The 17,252-nt window shown below is 50.8% G+C and overlaps 1 protein-coding gene across 1 annotated transcript; it reads left to right on the top strand.

The window, feature by feature from the left end:
• Positions 1-1,861: 1,861 nt before the first annotated feature.
• Positions 1,862-3,520, top strand: foxl1 (forkhead box L1). Its single transcript, XM_072385307.1, has one exon. The coding sequence runs from the start codon at positions 2,031-2,033 to the stop codon at positions 3,150-3,152; it is 1,122 nt and encodes a 373-aa protein (XP_072241408.1). The 5' UTR covers positions 1,862-2,030; the 3' UTR covers positions 3,153-3,520.
• Positions 3,521-17,252: the final 13,732 nt, after the last annotated feature.

Genomic DNA, 17,252 nt, shown 5'->3' with positions numbered 1-17,252 from the left:
GTTAGGAAACCAGTTAGGAAACCAGTTAAGAGAGCAGTTAGGAGACCAGTTCAATGAACAGAGGCGTGTTCTTTTAGGCTGTAGGTTGTGTCCACAGCTGTAAGACAGACGGACATGTTGATGGTTCAGGTACTTTAAAGGCAATGAAAGGTCAGAGGTCATTCTGTCCAGGATGCTCAAACATGTTGATAAGTTGTGCATCCCTGTAGCTGCTCTCCCTCCACGGTCTGCAGCTGATCCAGAGTGTTCTCCGGGTTCTGCAGATGGAACCCTGCAGGTTTTTCTGGCCTCTTTTCCCCGAAAGCCTTTGAAAATGTCTCGTATGTTTGGATGTGATGTTTGGGAGCCATCTTCCTCTCTTCTTTGCACATGTTGTTCATTGTTTCATGTGTGAAATCAGCTTCTTGCTGGTAAAACTGAACCAAAAAGACGAGCTTTAAGATGCTGAAACAGTCCACAGGGTCATTTAATGTGTTGATGTGAGGCTGATTAATCTGAGTTTCACGTGCTGAAACAGACCTTTGTCAGGGATCGTATTTGATGACACCGTCAGAAAGAAGTAGTGAGAGTCGGATTAGGCGACTTTGGTCCATCATTACTGCACATTTCAGTAATTATTCACGGATAGAAGCCTTCCAGCCTTTAAAATAAAAACAGTTTTGCTGATTTCTGTCTCAAACTTCGCTGTGAAGAAGATATTTTCACCTTTAGTTGCAACTAAACAACATTTAGCGCAGCTCAGCTCATCTTAAAGATGGCAGCCGAGTAAAAGCATCTTCTTTAAAGCATCTCAAACAGCGTGTGTGGTGCAGCCGCTGACGGATGCACGCTCTTCCATCATAATACGGATGAATGCGACCTGCTGTGAGGATGGAGAGAGTTTCCACTGAAACCGCCGGATCCTGCCTCCCGCACACGTCACACACTCGCATGTTGGTTTAGTTTAATTTGTTAATGAATCACCGTCTGCTGAGAGAGAAACAGAGAAAACTTCTGAGTTTATTCAGCGAAAAACTCCGAATCCCTAATGTAAGCAGGAGCCAGCTGTGTGCACTTGTAAAGTTGTTATAATCCTCCTCCGACCTATAAACAGGAAAATACATAATATAAAGCATCATGCTCACATCTACAAATAATACACTGCCCGTGTTGTCCTTGTAAGGAAATACAGTCCTGCAGCTTCTCAAAAAAAGCTAAATCTGAGAAGTTCTGTGCTGGAAGCTTGAAACTTACATTTTTCACACATTTATCGAGTATTTCAGGTGAACTGGAACTTTTTCTAATTAAGAAAATACAGTTAAATGGTTAAAATAAATATATTGCAGCATATATTACTATTCTTTACTAATTCTACAAGCTTTTGTTGCTGTATAATCAAACATTTTACACCTGTTTGGTGGTGATTATTGCTAGAATTCACCAGTCATCCGTCATTAAACCGAGATTCCGCCTCAGAAAATAGGCCGTTTTTGTTGGACCCGAGTTGGACTCGAGTTTAAAGAAATTGCTGAAGTTATTTTCGCTTTTACGCTTTGTTTTGATTTGAGTGAACCCACAGCAACTCCCCGAAATGTTTGCTTGTTCTCTCTGTGTGAGCAAGTCGCAGCGTCAGGGGTGGACGTGATATTTCAAACAGCACATCAGTGCGTTTATGTATTGGGTGCCCGGAAATTTTTCCAAATAAACACAGCTTGATTCAACCTGGGTGGGCAGACTTATCAAGCGACTAATTCTGTAAACAGATGAGGGAATAAGCCGCCACCTCATTGGTTGTTGGGCGGAGGAGGGGAGCGCGAGGGAGTTTCAGCGCAATGAAATTTTAATTAATGTGGGTGGGCTGAGAACACCGCCGACTGTTTATGATGGACAATTTATTTCCCAGCGCAAAGTCAACATAACACAGCAAACCTACAACAATTATTAACATTTTTCTGGGGCCCTCATGAGGCTCGAGAGTCAGTCAGAGGAGGAGAGGCGCTCCGGGAGCAGACTCAACTCACCCCGCGACAAAGCGCAGCTTCCCCGGCATCATGGCTCTCTACCACGGCCGGCTGCCGCCACTCGGAATGACATCCTCGGCTTTGGGCCTCTCCGGAACCCCGCTGATCTACTTGTACGGAGGGGACAGCGGAGGGGTCGTGCCTGCCGCGCTGAGTTTCGTGCCGGCCCGCCAGGAGCCCCCGCAGAAGCCCCCCTATAGTTACATCGCGCTCATCGCCATGGCCATCAAGAGCGCGCCGGGGCAGCGCGCAACGCTCAGCGGCATCTACCAGTTCATCATGGACCGCTTCCCTTTTTACCACGACAACAAGCAGGGCTGGCAGAACTCCATTCGTCACAACTTGTCCCTGAATGACTGCTTCATCAAGGTGCCCCGAGAGAAGGGGAGACCGGGGAAAGGCAGCTACTGGACGCTGGACACCAAGTGTCTTGATATGTTTGAAAACGGTAACTACCGACGGAGAAAAAGGAAGACCAAGAACCAGCAGGAGGTTCTGGACTCTAAAGCTGCCGGGCACCAACGCAGCAAGGCTCCGGGGCCTTCCAGGGACCCTCATAACTCTCTGAGGCATCCGACTGACTCGAGAACAGCGCAGATACCTGCCGGTGAGGAGGCGAAGGACGCACAGCCGGACACTAAACTGGTTCTAGTTGAGTTTAACCACGCGGAGCAGCAACAGAGACTCAAGGTGTCCTCCAGCCAAGACACCCTTCTGCCCGCGGAGAGGAGGCTGGACGAGCCGCAGCCTGAGCCATGTCCCGTTCCGCGGCACACTCCGCTGTGGATGGGAGGCGCGCATCCGCCGGGCGCGCTGCTTCACCGGGAGCCGGAGCAGAGAAGGTCGGCGTTCAGCGGCAGAGAAAGAGGTCCGCTCTGCGCAGCGAGCGTCGCTGTCAGCACGAACTTGGCCGAAAGGCCGAAAAGAAACGTTCCCAGAACGGCTAAATCTAAAGGGTTCACCATCGACAGCATCTTATCGAGAAGCGAAGAGGACACGCGCAACAGCATCCTGGATGCGTCCGCGGAGAGTCCGGCTTTCAGCTCATCTGTGGTGCTCAGTGCGCGTCAGCACCAGCTGTACCAGATGGGATTCCCCTTCTGCTCCTACCTGTCACTCACCTGCCCAGACAAAGTGCTGCATTTCAAATGACACGTTTTTTACGCACAGACGCGTGCGTGTGAAGTCCGTTTTCGGCTTTACATCACGAGTTACTGTTCACTCTTTTTAATCTTTGCCATCTTTATCAACAGTGACGTTCACACGGGGGCAAAAGAGCGGCCGGAGGCGTTTGGTTCGTCTTTGCGCATGCGCTACTTTAAATTCCCCACCAAAACACGCTTAAAACATTAAAAAGTAGCTGGGGAAATGATGGTGAAAAACATTTAAGATAAATACTTTGTAATTTAACAAAGAATCCTGAATGTCACGACTGGGCATGGAGTTGCCTCACAGTAAGTTTACTTAACCATGTAACCAAGGCTTATTATACCGTCCACTCTGATTTAAACTCATTCATTTTGTCTCAGAATAAAAGTTATTTTGGTAAAAGATGTTTATATGATTTATTAAAGCAGAAATCTTGTTGTATGACTGTACGATTGTTTCCTTTTTACGAAAAAGAGGTAGAAAACGTTCGCTTTAAATGCTGAATTTAAGCACGTTTCAGCTGTTTTGGACTGAAAATTGACAAGAAACAGGACAAATCCAGGATTTTAACACTGTTTTCAGGCCAGCATTTTAACTACAGATGAGGATTGGTCAACATGACTTAATAATAATAATAACTTTAATTTATATAGCGCCTGTCAAAGGTCCAAATATGTCACATTGTTCTCATGAGGCCATGATTAGTTCTTCTGAAACAGAATTATTCTTGAACTGAGCTAATTTCCTTTTAAAAACAACATCTTTAAGGCTGCTTCGTTTCATGTTCCATCTTTGGTGAATCACATATTCTGATTACGTTAGTAAATTCCCACATTTGTGTGTGATTAAATGAGGTTCAGGCCATATAAAATCTACAATAAACACAGAGGACATCACATGTGAGATGGATTATCAAACCAAGGCCCTCAAGGGCCCAAAGAGCCACAAGTTTACTTCATCTAATCAATTTCTACATAATAACGATTGATCATAAATGTATTAAAGAGTTACATCACCACAGTTCTTTGCTTCTAAACCGATTTTCTCTGTTTGCTAATCAACCAACAATCAGAAAACTAAGAGAAGTCGTAATATTCCCATCACAGAACAACCATTAACGCTGGCTCCAGCTGTTTTTCTTAACATCAAAAGGCCTGACAGTTATTTTCTGTCTTTAAGAATCAATCAAAAATGTATTAAAATGTGTTAAAACCATCAATCGATCTGATTGGACGACTGAACTAAAGTAAAGTCCTTTTAACGCTGCTCATCAGTCCACTCCCAGCTGTTTCTCTGAGCTCATATCTCATTTCATACATGTAGAAAATAACAGAAAACCTGTAAAAGACGTTATTTTGCTGCTTCTTCTGAGACTTTTCTGATTTAAAAGTTTGAAGAAGCCCAAAACCGTCACAAAGAAGTGTCGAGATAACACAAAAACACTCTCAGAGAGTCAGAAGAAGCAGCAGAATCCATCATGTTAGTTTTAAATATGAGACGGGAAGGAAGGGTTTCTTTAGGGGGGTTTAACTCCTTAAAGCAGTGCATGCTGGGAAAAATACAGCAATGATAACAGTGTTTATGAGTGAATCATCCCCTTCCACCACGGCCCATTTCTGTTGCTAAAACATCCAGTGTGACCAAAGCAGCTGCAGCGTTTATTTCGGTTGAATCGGATTCGCTGCAGCTGCAGCTGACTCATAACGCTGATGCTTCAGGAGAAGCTTTCCCTCATCGGTTTAAGTTGTTTAAGTTGGTTTAAGTGACTTATTCTGCTCAGCACAGCTGCTGTTTCCTCTTCAGATGTTCCTGTGTTGTCACATCTCTGCGACATGTCTCAGATTAGCGACCCTGGAGCGGTGAGACACCAAGGAGGCGTGTCCTGAATATGGCTGTAATGACAAACTGACTTCCTGAAAAACACTCAAACACAATAAGGTTAAAGTCTGTGGAATTTAGTGCATTTATTTATTCCTTTAGTTTTTACTTATGTTCTCACTCTTTGTTCAGCTTCTAGTTTGGTCCTCTGTTCTCCTGTTTGGTCCTCTGTTCCCCTGTTTGGTCCTCTGTTCCCCCGTTTGGTCCTCTGTTCCCCCGTTTGGTCCTTTGTTCCCCCGTTTGGTCCTCTGTTCCCCCGTTTGGTCCTCTGTTCTCCGGTTTGGTCCTCTGTTCTCCCGTTTGGTCCTCTGTTCCCCCGTTTGGTCCTCTGTTCCCCCGTTTGGTCCTCTGTTCTCCGGTTTGGTCCTCTGTTCCCCCCTTTGGTCCTCTGTTCCCCCGTTTGGTCCTCTGTTCTCCCGTTTGGTCCTTTGTTCCCCCGTTTGGTCCTCTGTTCTCCGGTTTGGTCCTTTGTTCCCCCGTTTGGTCCTCTGTTCTCCTGTTTGGTCTTCACTTCCCCCGTTTGGTCCTCTGTTCCCCCGTTTGGTCCTCTGTTCTCCTGTTTGGTCCTCTGTTCCCCCGTTTGGTCCTCTGTTCTCCGGTTTGGTCCTTTGTTCCCCCGTTTGGTCCTCTGTTCTCCTGTTTGGTCTTCACTTCCCCCGTTTGGTCCTCTGTTCCCCCGTTTGGTCCTCTGTTCCCCCGTTTGGTCCTCTGTTCTCCCGTTTGGTCCTTTGTTCCCCCGTTTGGTCGTCTGTTCCCCCGTTTGGTCCTCTGTTCCCCCGTTTGGTCCTCTGTTCCCCCGTTTGGTCCTCTGTTCCCCCCTTTGGTCCTCTGTTCCCCCGTTTGGTCCTCTGTTCTCCGGTTTGGTCCTCTGTTCTCCCGTTTGGTCCTCTGTTCCCCCGTTTGGTCTTCTGTTCCCCCGTTTGGTCCTCTGTTCTCCGGTTTGGTCCTCTGTTCCCCCGTTTGGTCCTCTGTTCCCCCGTTTGGTCCTCTGTTCTCCCGTTTGGTCCTCTGTTCCCCCGTTTGGTCCTCTGTTCCCCCGTTTGGTCCTCTGTTCTCCCGTTTGGTCCTCTGTTCTCCGGTTTGGTCCTCTGTTCCCCCGTTTGGTCCTCTGTTCTCCGGTTTGGTCCTCTGTTCTCCGGTTTGGTCCTCTGTTCTCCGGTTTGGTCCTCTGTTCCCCCGTTTGGTCGTCTGTTCCCCCGTTTGGTCCTCTGTTCTCCCGTTTGGTCCTCTGTTCCCCCGTTTGGTCCTCTGTTCCCCCGTTTGGTCGTCTGTTCCCCCGTTTGGTCCTCTGTTCTCCCGTTTGGTCCTCTGTTCCCCCGTTTGGTCCTCTGTTCTCCCGTTTGGTCCTCTGTTCTCCCGTTTGGTCCTCTGTTCCCCCGTTTGGTCCTCTGTTCTCCGGTTTGGTCCTCTGTTCTCCCGTTTGGTCCTCTGTTCCCCCGTTTGGTCTTCTGTTCCCCCGTTTGGTCCTCTGTTCTCCGGTTTGGTCCTCTGTTCCCCCGTTTGGTCCTCTGTTCCCCCGTTTGGTCCTCTGTTCCCCCGTTTGGTCCTCTGTTCTCCCGTTTGGTCCTCTGTTCCCCCGTTTGGTCCTCTGTTCCCCCGTTTGGTCCTCTGTTCCCCCGTTTGGTCCTCTGTTCTCCCGTTTGGTCGTCTGTTCCCCCGTTTGGTCCTCGGTTCCCCCGTTTGGTCCTCTGTTCCCCCGTTTGGTCCTCTGTTCTCCCGTTTGGTCGTCTGTTCCCCCGTTTGGTCCTCTGTTCCCCCGTTTGGTCCTCTGTTCCCCCGTTTGGTCCTCTGTTCCCCCGTTTGGTCCTCTGTTCCCCCGTTTGGTCCTCTGTTCTCCGGTTTGGTCCTCTGTTCCCCCGTTTGGTCCTCTGTTCCCCCGTTTGGTCCTCTGTTCCCCCGTTTGGTCCTCTGTTCTCCCGTTTGGTCGTCTGTTCCCCCGTTTGGTCCTCGGTTCCCCCGTTTGGTCCTCTGTTCCCCCGTTTGGTCGTCTGTTCCCCCGTTTGGTCCTCTGTTCCCCCGTTTGGTCGTCTGTTCCCCCGTTTGGTCGTCTGTTCCCCCGTTTGGTCCTCTGTTCCCCCGTTTGATCGTCTGTTCCCCCGTTTGGTCCTCGGTTCCCCCGTTTGGTCCTCTGTTCCCCCGTTTGGTCGTCTGTTCCCCCGTTTGGTCGTCTGTTCCCCCGTTTGGTCCTCTGTTCCCCCGTTTGGTCCTCTGTTCCCCCGTTTGGTCCTCTGTTCCCCCGTTTGGTCCTCTGTTCTCCTGTTTGGTCTTCACTTCCCCCATTTGGTCGTCTGTTCCCCCGTTTGGTCCTCTGTTCCCCCGTTTGGTCCTCTGTTCCCCCATTTGGTCGTCTGTTCCCCCGTTTGGTCCTCTGTTCCCCCGTTTGGTCGTCTGTTCCCCCGTTTGGTCCTCGGTTCCCCCGTTTGGTCCTCTGTTCCCCCGTTTGGTCCTCTGTTCCCCCGTTTGGTCCTCTGTTCCCCCGTCTGGTCTTCTGTTCCCCCGTTTGGTCGTCTGTTCCCCCGTCTGGTCCTCTGTTCCCCCGTTTGGTCCTCTGTTCCCCCGTTTGGTCCTCTGTTCCCCCGTTTGGTCCTCTGTTCTCCGGTTTGGTCCTCTGTTCCCCCGTTTGGTCCTCTGTTCTCCGGTTTGGTCCTCTGTTCTCCCGTTTGGTCCTCTGTTCTCCCGTTTGGTCCTCTGTTCCCCCGTTTGGTCTTCTGTTCCCCCGTTTGGTCCTCTGTTCTCCCGTTTGGTCCTCTGTTCCCCCATTTGGTCCTCTGTTCCCCTGTTTGGTCCTCTGTTCCCCCGTTTGGTCGTCTGTTCCCCCATTTGGTCCTCTGTTCCCCCGTTTGGTCCTCTGTTCTCCCGTTTGGTCCTCTGTTCCCCCGTTTGGTCGTCTGTTCCCCCCTTTGGTCCTCTGTTCTCCCGTTTGGTCCTCTGTTCTCCCGTTTGGTCCTCTGTTCCCCCGTTTGGTCTTCTGTTCCCCCGTTTGGTCCTCTGTTCTCCCGTTTGGTCCTCTGTTCCCCCGTTTGGTCCTCTGTTCCCCCGTTTGGTCCTCTGTTCCCCCGTTTGGTCGTCTGTTCCCCCGTTTGGTCCTCTGTTCTCCGGTTTGGTCCTCTGTTCTCCGGTTTGGTCCTCTGTTCCCCCGTTTGGTCGTCTGTTCCCCCGTTTGGTCCTCTGTTCTCCCGTTTGGTCCTCTGTTCTCCCGTTTGGTCCTCTGTTCTCCCGTTTGGTCCTCTGTTCCCCCGTTTGGTCTTCTGTTCCCCCGTTTGGTCCTCTGTTCTCCCGTTTGGTCCTCTGTTCCCCCGTTTGGTCTTCTGTTCCCCCGTTTGGTCCTCTGTTCTCCCCTTTGGTCCTCTGTTCTCCCGTTTGGTCCTCTGTTCCCCCGTTTGGTCTTCTGTTCCCCCGTTTGGTCCTCTGTTCTCCCGTTTGGTCCTCTGTTCCCCCGTTTGGTCCTCTGTTCCCCCGTTTGGTCCTCTGTTCCCCCGTTTGGTCGTCTGTTCCCCCGTTTGGTCGTCTGTTCCCCCCTTTGGTCCTCTGTTCCCCCGTTTGGTCCTCTGTTCCCCCGTTTGGTCCTCTGTTCCCCCGTTTGGTCCTCTGTTCCCCGTTTGGTCCTCTGTTCTCCCGTTTGGTCCTCTGTTCTCCCGTTTGGTCCTCTGTTCTCCCGTTTGGTCCTCTGTTCCCCCCTTTGGTCCTCTGTTCCCCCGTTTGGTCCTCTGTTCTCCCGTTTGGTCCTCTGTTCCCCCGTTTGGTCCTCTGTTCCCCCGTTTGGTCCTCTGTTCCCCCCTTTTGTCCTCTGTTCCCCCGTTTGGTCCTCTGTTCTCCCGTTTGGTCCTCTGTTCCCCCGTTTGGTCCTCTGTTCCCCCGTTTGGTCGTCTGTTCCCCCGTTTGGTCCTCTGTTCCCCCGTTTGGTCGTCTGTTCCCCCGTTTGGTCCTCTGTTCCCCCGTTTGGTCCTCTGTTCCCCCGTTTGGTCCTCTGTTCCCCGTTTGGTCCTCTGTTCCCCCGTTTGGTCCTCTGTTCCCCCGTTTGGTCCTCTGTTCTCCCGTTTGGTCCTCTGTTCCCCCGTTTGGTCCTCTGTTCTCCCGTTTGGTCCTCTGTTCCCCCGTTTGGTCCTCTGTTCCCCGTTTGGTCCTCTGTTCCCCCGTTTGGTCCTCTGTTCTCCCGTTTGGTCCTCTGTTCCCCCGTTTGGTCCTCTGTTCTCCCGTTTGGTCCTCTGTTCCCCCGTTTGGTCCTCTGTTCCCCGTTTGGTCCTCTGTTCTCCCGTTTGGTCCTCTGTTCCCCCGTTTGGTCCTCTGTTCCCCCGTTTGGTCCTCTGTTCTCCCGTTTGGTCCTCTGTTCCCCCGTTTGGTCCTCTGTTCCCCGTTTGGTCCTCTGTTCCCCCGTTTGGTCCTCTGTTCCCCCGTTTGGTCCTCTGTTCCCCCGTTTGGTCCTCTGTTCCCCCGTTTGGTCCTCTGTTCCCCCGTTTGGTCCTCTGTTCTCCCGTTTGGTCCTCTGTTCCCCCGTTTGGTCCTCTGTTCCCCCGTTTGGTCCTCTGTTCCCCCGTTTGGTCCTCTGTTCCCCCGTTTGGTCCTCTGTTCTCCCGTTTGGTCCTCTGTTCCCCCGTTTGGTCCTCTGTTCCCCGTTTGGTCCTCTGTTCCCCCGTTTGGTCCTCTGTTCCCCCGTTTGGTCCTCTGTTCCCCCGTTTGGTCCTCTGTTCCCCCGTTTGGTCCTCTGTTCCCCCGTTTGGTCCTCTGTTCCCCCGTTTGGTCCTCTGTTCTCCCGTTTGGTCCTCTGTTCCCCCGTTTGGTCCTCTGTTCCCCCGTTTGGTCCTCTGTTCCCCCGTTTGGTCCTCTGTTCCCCCGTTTGGTCCTCTGTTCTCCCGTTTGGTCCTCTGTTCCCCCGTTTGGTCCTCTGTTCCCCCGTTTGGTCCTCTGTTCCCCCGTTTGGTCCTCTGTTCCCCCGTTTGGTCCTCTGTTCTCCCGTTTGGTCCTCTGTTCCCCCGTTTGGTCCTCTGTTCCCCCGTTTGGTCCTCTGTTCCCCCGTTTGGTCCTCTGTTCTCCCGTTTGGTCCTCTGTTCCCCCGTTTGGTCCTCTGTTCCCCCGTTTGGTCCTCTGTTCTCCCGTTTGGTCCTCTGTTCCCCCGTTTGGTCCTCTGTTCCCCCGTTTGGTCCTCTGTTCCCCCGTTTGGTCCTCTGTTCCCCCGTTTGGTCCTCTGTTCCCCCGTTTGGTCCTCTGTTCCCCCGTTTGGTCCTCTGTTCCCCCGTTTGGTCCTTTGTTCCCCCGTTTGGTCCTCTGTTCCCCCGTTTGGTCCTCTGTTCTCCCGTTTGGTCCTCTGTTCCCCCGTTTGGTCCTCTGTTCCCCCGTTTGGTCCTCTGTTCCCCCGTTTGGTCCTTTGTTCCCCCGTTTGGTCCTCTGTTCCCCCGTTTGGTCCTCTGTTCTCCCGTTTGGTCCTCTGTTCTCCCGTTTGGTCCTCTGTTCCCCCGTTTGGTCCTCTGTTCCCCCGTTTGGTCCTCTGTTCCCCCGTTTGGTCCTCTGTTCCCCCGTTTGGTCCTCTGTTCCCCCGTTTGGTCCTCTGTTCCCCGTTTGGTCCTCTGTTCCCCCGTTTGGTCCTCTGTTCCCCCGTTTGGTCCTCTGTTCTCCCGTTTGGTCCTCTGTTCCCCCGTTTGGTCCTCTGTTCTCCCGTTTGGTCCTCTGTTCCCCCGTTTGGTCCTCTGTTCCCCGTTTGGTCCTCTGTTCCCCCGTTTGGTCCTCTGTTCTCCCGTTTGGTCCTCTGTTCCCCCGTTTGGTCCTCTGTTCTCCCGTTTGGTCCTCTGTTCCCCCGTTTGGTCCTCTGTTCCCCGTTTGGTCCTCTGTTCTCCCGTTTGGTCCTCTGTTCCCCCGTTTGGTCCTCTGTTCCCCCGTTTGGTCCTCTGTTCTCCCGTTTGGTCCTCTGTTCCCCCGTTTGGTCCTCTGTTCCCCGTTTGGTCCTCTGTTCCCCCGTTTGGTCCTCTGTTCCCCCGTTTGGTCCTCTGTTCCCCCGTTTGGTCCTCTGTTCCCCCGTTTGGTCCTCTGTTCTCCCGTTTGGTCCTCTGTTCCCCCGTTTGGTCCTCTGTTCCCCCGTTTGGTCCTCTGTTCCCCCGTTTGGTCCTCTGTTCCCCCGTTTGGTCCTCTGTTCCCCCGTTTGGTCCTCTGTTCCCCCGTTTGGTCCTCTGTTCTCCCGTTTGGTCCTCTGTTCCCCCGTTTGGTCCTCTGTTCCCCCGTTTGGTCCTTTGTTCCCCCGTTTGGTCCTCTGTTCCCCCGTTTGGTCCTCTGTTCTCCCGTTTGGTCCTCTGTTCTCCCGTTTGGTCCTCTGTTCCCCCGTTTGGTCCTCTGTTCCCCCGTTTGGTCCTCTGTTCCCCCGTTTGGTCCTCTGTTCTCCCGTTTGGTCCTCTGTTCCCCCGTTTGGTCCTCTGTTCCCCGTTTGGTCCTCTGTTCCCCCGTTTGGTCCTCTGTTCCCCCGTTTGGTCCTCTGTTCCCCCGTTTGGTCCTCTGTTCTCCCGTTTGGTCCTCTGTTCCCCCGTTTGGTCCTCTGTTCCCCCGTTTGGTCCTCTGTTCCCCCGTTTGGTCCTCTGTTCTCCCGTTTGGTCCTCTGTTCCCCCGTTTGGTCCTCTGTTCCCCCGTTTGGTCCTCTGTTCTCCCGTTTGGTCCTCTGTTCCCCCGTTTGGTCCTCTGTTCCCCGTTTGGTCCTCTGTTCTCCCGTTTGGTCCTCTGTTCCCCCGTTTGGTCCTCTGTTCCCCCGTTTGGTCCTCTGTTCTCCCGTTTGGTCCTCTGTTCCCCCGTTTGGTCCTCTGTTCCCCGTTTGGTCCTCTGTTCCCCCGTTTGGTCCTCTGTTCCCCCGTTTGGTCCTCTGTTCCCCCGTTTGGTCCTCTGTTCCCCCGTTTGGTCCTCTGTTCTCCCGTTTGGTCCTCTGTTCCCCCGTTTGGTCCTCTGTTCCCCCGTTTGGTCCTCTGTTCCCCCGTTTGGTCCTCTGTTCCCCCGTTTGGTCCTCTGTTCCCCCGTTTGGTCCTCTGTTCCCCCGTTTGGTCCTCTGTTCCCCCGTTTGGTCCTCTGTTCTCCCGTTTGGTCCTCTGTTCCCCCGTTTGGTCCTCTGTTCCCCCGTTTGGTCCTTTGTTCCCCCGTTTGGTCCTCTGTTCCCCCGTTTGGTCCTCTGTTCTCCCGTTTGGTCCTCTGTTCTCCCGTTTGGTCCTCTGTTCCCCCGTTTGGTCCTCTGTTCCCCCGTTTGGTCCTCTGTTCCCCCGTTTGGTCCTCTGTTCTCCCGTTTGGTCCTCTGTTCCCCCGTTTGGTCCTCTGTTCCCCGTTTGGTCCTCTGTTCCCCCGTTTGGTCCTCTGTTCCCCCGTTTGGTCCTCTGTTCCCCCGTTTGGTCCTCTGTTCCCCCGTTTGGTCCTCTGTTCTCCCGTTTGGTCCTCTGTTCCCCCGTTTGGTCCTCTGTTCCCCCGTTTGGTCCTCTGTTCCCCCGTTTGGTCCTCTGTTCCCCCGTTTGGTCCTCTGTTCTCCCGTTTGGTCCTCTGTTCCCCCGTTTGGTCCTCTGTTCCCCCGTTTGGTCCTCTGTTCCCCCGTTTGGTCCTCTGTTCTCCCGTTTGGTCCTCTGTTCCCCCGTTTGGTCCTCTGTTCCCCCGTTTGGTCCTCTGTTCTCCCGTTTGGTCCTCTGTTCCCCCGTTTGGTCCTCTGTTCCCCCGTTTGGTCCTCTGTTCCCCCGTTTGGTCCTCTGTTCCCCCGTTTGGTCCTCTGTTCCCCCGTTTGGTCCTCTGTTCCCCCGTTTGGTCCTCTGTTCTCCCGTTTGGTCCTCTGTTCCCCCGTTTGGTCCTCTGTTCCCCCGTTTGGTCCTTTGTTCCCCCGTTTGGTCCTCTGTTCCCCCGTTTGGTCCTCTGTTCTCCCGTTTGGTCCTCTGTTCCCCCGTTTGGTCCTCTGTTCCCCCGTTTGGTCCTCTGTTCTCCCGTTTGGTCCTCTGTTCTCCCGTTTGGTCCTCTGTTCCCCCGTTTGGTCCTCTGTTCTCCCGTTTGGTCCTCTGTTCCCCCGTTTGGTCCTCTGTTCCCCCGTTTGGTCCTCTGTTCCCCCGTTTGGTCCTCTGTTCCCCCGTTTGGTCCTCTGTTCCCCCGTTTGGTCCTCTGTTCCCCCGTTTGGTCCTCTGTTCTCCCGTTTGGTCCTCTGTTCCCCCGTTTGGTCCTCTGTTCCCCCGTTTGGTCCTCTGTTCCCCCGTTTGGTCCTCTGTTCCCCCGTTTGGTCCTCTGTTCTCCCGTTTGGTCCTCTGTTCTCCCGTTTGGTCCTCTGTTCCCCCGTTTGGTCCTCTGTTCCCTGGCATGTTTCCTTATTAGTCTAATCCAAGTCATCCTTAGACCTTCAGACAATAGATTATGAACATCTTTTCTTAACTAATTTCTCGTCAGTGGACGTTGAGTCGGCCCGTCTGAATGACTTCTCTCAGTTTAATTTTGGCTGTCAATAGATGTTGAAATAATGACCTGGCCCAACCCTTCCTGTGTGTCCACAGACGCTGTTTGCTCAGTGGTTCCTTCCACAGCTGTGATATCAGCAGTCTTACATAAACACCATGATGCAGCTTGAATTCTTGAATTCTAAAGTCTGAGCAGCTTCAGCTGTGCATTTTAATGCAGTTCTATTTCTGCTCTCTGAGTTTTACATTAAAAAGGAAACAGCTTGATGCTCCGAGTCTAATTCAAACAAAACAATCAGATAAATAATTAGTCAACTCAAAAATATAACTTTAAAAAATCTTAAATCCAAATACTCACAGATAACTCTGGCTGGTAATTCTTATTTTCTGTGTGTTTCCACAACAAGAAGAAACTGTCTCACACGAAAAAATCTAGAAACCGAGGTTTACGTCTCAGCCCACAGCCTAATTATCTGCACTTCCTGCTTCACATACATGTTTACAGCTGTTCTAACATGGGATCCTTTGCAAAACCACTTGGGTGAATGGAAACATATCAGTGAATTATTCAGATAAATCAGTTCTGAGTGGATCTGTGACACCAGAGGTCCTGATAAAACAGGAGAAGTTCAGGATGTCTGATCTCAAATCTTATCTTCACTGCATCAGAATTTAACAAAGTTACTTTTAAGCTGAGATCATGTGTTCATGTTGAATCATATTAACGTATTTTTCGGTGCATTAAATGGAACAAAACTCAGAAAAGTCAAACTTTATTCAGCTCAATCCACTTTGTCTCTGAACAGGAGCCATTTTTGGGGCAGCGAGTACAGAAAATGAATGAATGAATGCACCTTAATGTTACTCCGCCAGGCTACGGTGGCCCATAATGCTCATAAGTCCATCAATAAGTTCCAGAAATGCTGCTGCCTTCTCAGGCCCCGAGCTAATTTAAGATGGACTGAACCCAAGGAAAGAAATGTCCTGTGGTCTGACAAATCAAATTTAAATCAAAAATACATTTTTTTGGAAGGTCATGGTTTAGGTCATGGTTGGAAGGTTTTTACACAGGTCTTGAACCACTATATGCTGTCATTCATTCATCTTTTTGAGAGGGGGCCTTGCTTCTGTCAGCAAGACCACGTTTTGTACATGTTACAGCAGCATGGCTCCTTAAATGGAGTCAAAATTCAAATGGCTTGTTTGCAAAGACAAAGTTTGAACGGGCAACACATTTCTTGTGACTTATTGGCTGAGGTAACGCCACATAATACCCTTCCCGCAATGAACTAATAATTAGACAATCTATTTGTCCGGTTAATCAATCCGCCCGGTATGAGTTTGAGGAAATGCGCTTTTTATATATTCTGATGCCACAGTAGGTTTGCAGATGCGGTCTGATGGCGGCACAGATTGTCACACTGAACTTGAATATGATCTGTTTAGTGGAAAATAGAATGATTACGAAGCTTACGAAGGCCGTGCTAAAACATTTTGACTGATTTCTGAGCGCCGTGTACCACATAAAATCAGTTCTAGGTCAGGCGCACTGTTGATTTTTGAGAAAATTAAAGGATTTTAAGTGCGCTTTATGGCCAGAACGATACGATACATCGTACTGTTGGGTTCCTCGTTGCATCGTATTGTATCAGTCATGCTGTTTTGTTTAGTTTGTGCACATTTCAGATTGATGATCTTGACAAACGAGTTGCTTGATGCAGTGACTTTGAGCCCAAGACGAGTTCTGGAGCCATAAATTTAGGCCTCGCTGCAGTCACTCTTTCTAAAAATCCTAAACGAGCCTTTTTCTGAGCTCTGTTACAGGGTGACACCTGCATGAAATCAGAGAGCCGTGCTGACAGCATCGTTACAAACACAGAGCAGACATGTCTAAATATAGGCTGCAGCAAACACACACCGAAAAACTGTGCAAGGCTGTGCAAATCAGGAATGTTTGTTTGAAATAAATAAACTTCCCCACATTTGGGGAGAGGAACTCACAATCAAAAGCATTTCCTGTGTATAGGATTCTTTTAGCCAGACGTGTAAATAAAACATGATGAAAACCTCTGGTGGAAAGAGGAGAAACGAGGAGTCAGTTTAACTCGGCTCAACGCTCGGCCTCTGTGGGATCTGGGAACACATGAAGCACCGCTTCTTCATCCTCCAGCGCTCTCTGAAGCCTTCCACAAGCAAAGACGGTTAATAAATGTTGGCTATCTGACGGTCTCTGTGGGTGTTTGAACAGTAAAAGATCCTCCTGAGAAAGCAGCTCAGACGAAAAGGAAATCCACTCAGTTTTATTTGTTATGATAGAAAACAAACCGTGCCGATGGGTCGTGGTCACGATCTTTAACATGCAGGCAGCATTATCACCAGACTGACCTGTGGAGCAGGACAAGCAGGGGACACATGCACACACACACACACATATGCATGAAAACATGCACACACACATGCTCTATGTATGCATTCATGCACTTTTATATAAATGTATGTGTGTGTTTGTGTTTCTATGTTTGTTTCTATGAATCAAGGCTAAATCGAGGCTAAATCGAGGCTAAATCGAGGCTAAAGCGAGGCTAAAGCGAGGCTAAAGCGAGGCTAAATTGAGGCTGAAGCGAGGCTAAATCGAGGCTAAATCGAGTCTAAATCGAGTCTAAATCGAGACTAAATTGAGGCTAATTGAGGCTAAATTTAAGCTAAATCGAGGCTAAAGCGAGGCTAAAGCGAGGCTAAAGCGAGGCTAAATTGAGGCTAAATTGAGGCTGAAGCGAGGCTAAATCGAGGCTAAATCGAGTCTAAATCGAGTCTAAATCGAGACTAAATTGAGGCTAATTGAGGCTAAATTTAAGCTAAATCGAGGCTAAAGCGAGGCTAAATCGAGGCTGAAGTGAGGCTAAATCGAGGCTAAATCGAGGCTAAATCGAGGCTAAATCGAGGCTAAATCGAGTCTAAATCGAGGCTAAATTGAGGCTAATTGAGGCTAAAATTAAGCTAAATCGAGGCTAAATCGAGCCTGAAGCGAGGCTAACTCGATGCTAAGTCGTGGCTTTAAGCGAGGCTAAAGCGAGGCTAAAGCGAGGCTAAAGCGAGGCCAAAGCGAGGCTAAATCGAGGCTAAAGCGAGGCTAAATCGAAGCTAAATAGAGGCTAAATCGAGGCTAAAGCGAGGCTAAATCGAGGCTAAATCGAGGCTAAATCGAGGCTAATGCGAGGCTAAATCGAGGCTGAAGCGAGGCTAAATCGAGGCTGAAGCGAGGCTAAATCGAGGCTAAAGCGAGGCTAAAGCGAGGCTAAAGCGAGGCTAAAGCGAGGCTAAAGCGAGGCTAAATCGAGGCTGAAGCGAGGCTAAATCGATGCTAAATCGTGGCTAAAGCGAGGCTAAAGCGAGGCTAAAGCGAGGCTAAAGCGAGGCTAACTCGAGGCTAAAGCGAGGCTAAATCGAGGCCAAAGCGAGGCTGAAGCGAGGCTAAAGCGAGGCTAAAGCGAGGCTAAATCGAAGCTAAATCGAGGTTAAAGCGAGGCTAAATCGAAGCTAAATAGAAGCTAAATAGAAGCTAAATCGAGGCTAACTCGAGGCTAAATCGAGGCTAAATCGAGGCTCAATCGAGGCTAAAGCGAGGCTAAAGCGAGGCTAAATCGAGGCTAAATCGAGGCTGAAGCGAGGCTAAATTGATGCTAAATCGAGGCTAAAGCGAGGCTAAAGCGAGGCTACATCGAGGCTACATCGAGGCTAAAGCGAGGCTAAAGCGAGGCTAAATCGAGGCTAAATCGAGGCTAAAGCGAGGCTAACTCGAGGCTAAAGCGAGGCTAAATCGAGGCTAAATCGAGGCTAAATCGAT

Source organism: Leuresthes tenuis, unplaced genomic scaffold (genome assembly GCF_036924035.1).
Source record: "Leuresthes tenuis unplaced genomic scaffold, fLeuTen1.0.hap1 SCAF_5, whole genome shotgun sequence".
Lineage (NCBI taxonomy): Eukaryota > Metazoa > Chordata > Actinopteri > Atheriniformes > Atherinopsidae > Leuresthes > Leuresthes tenuis.
Note: the sequence above shows the minus strand (reverse complement) of the source record. Positions and strands in the feature narration are given on the sequence as shown.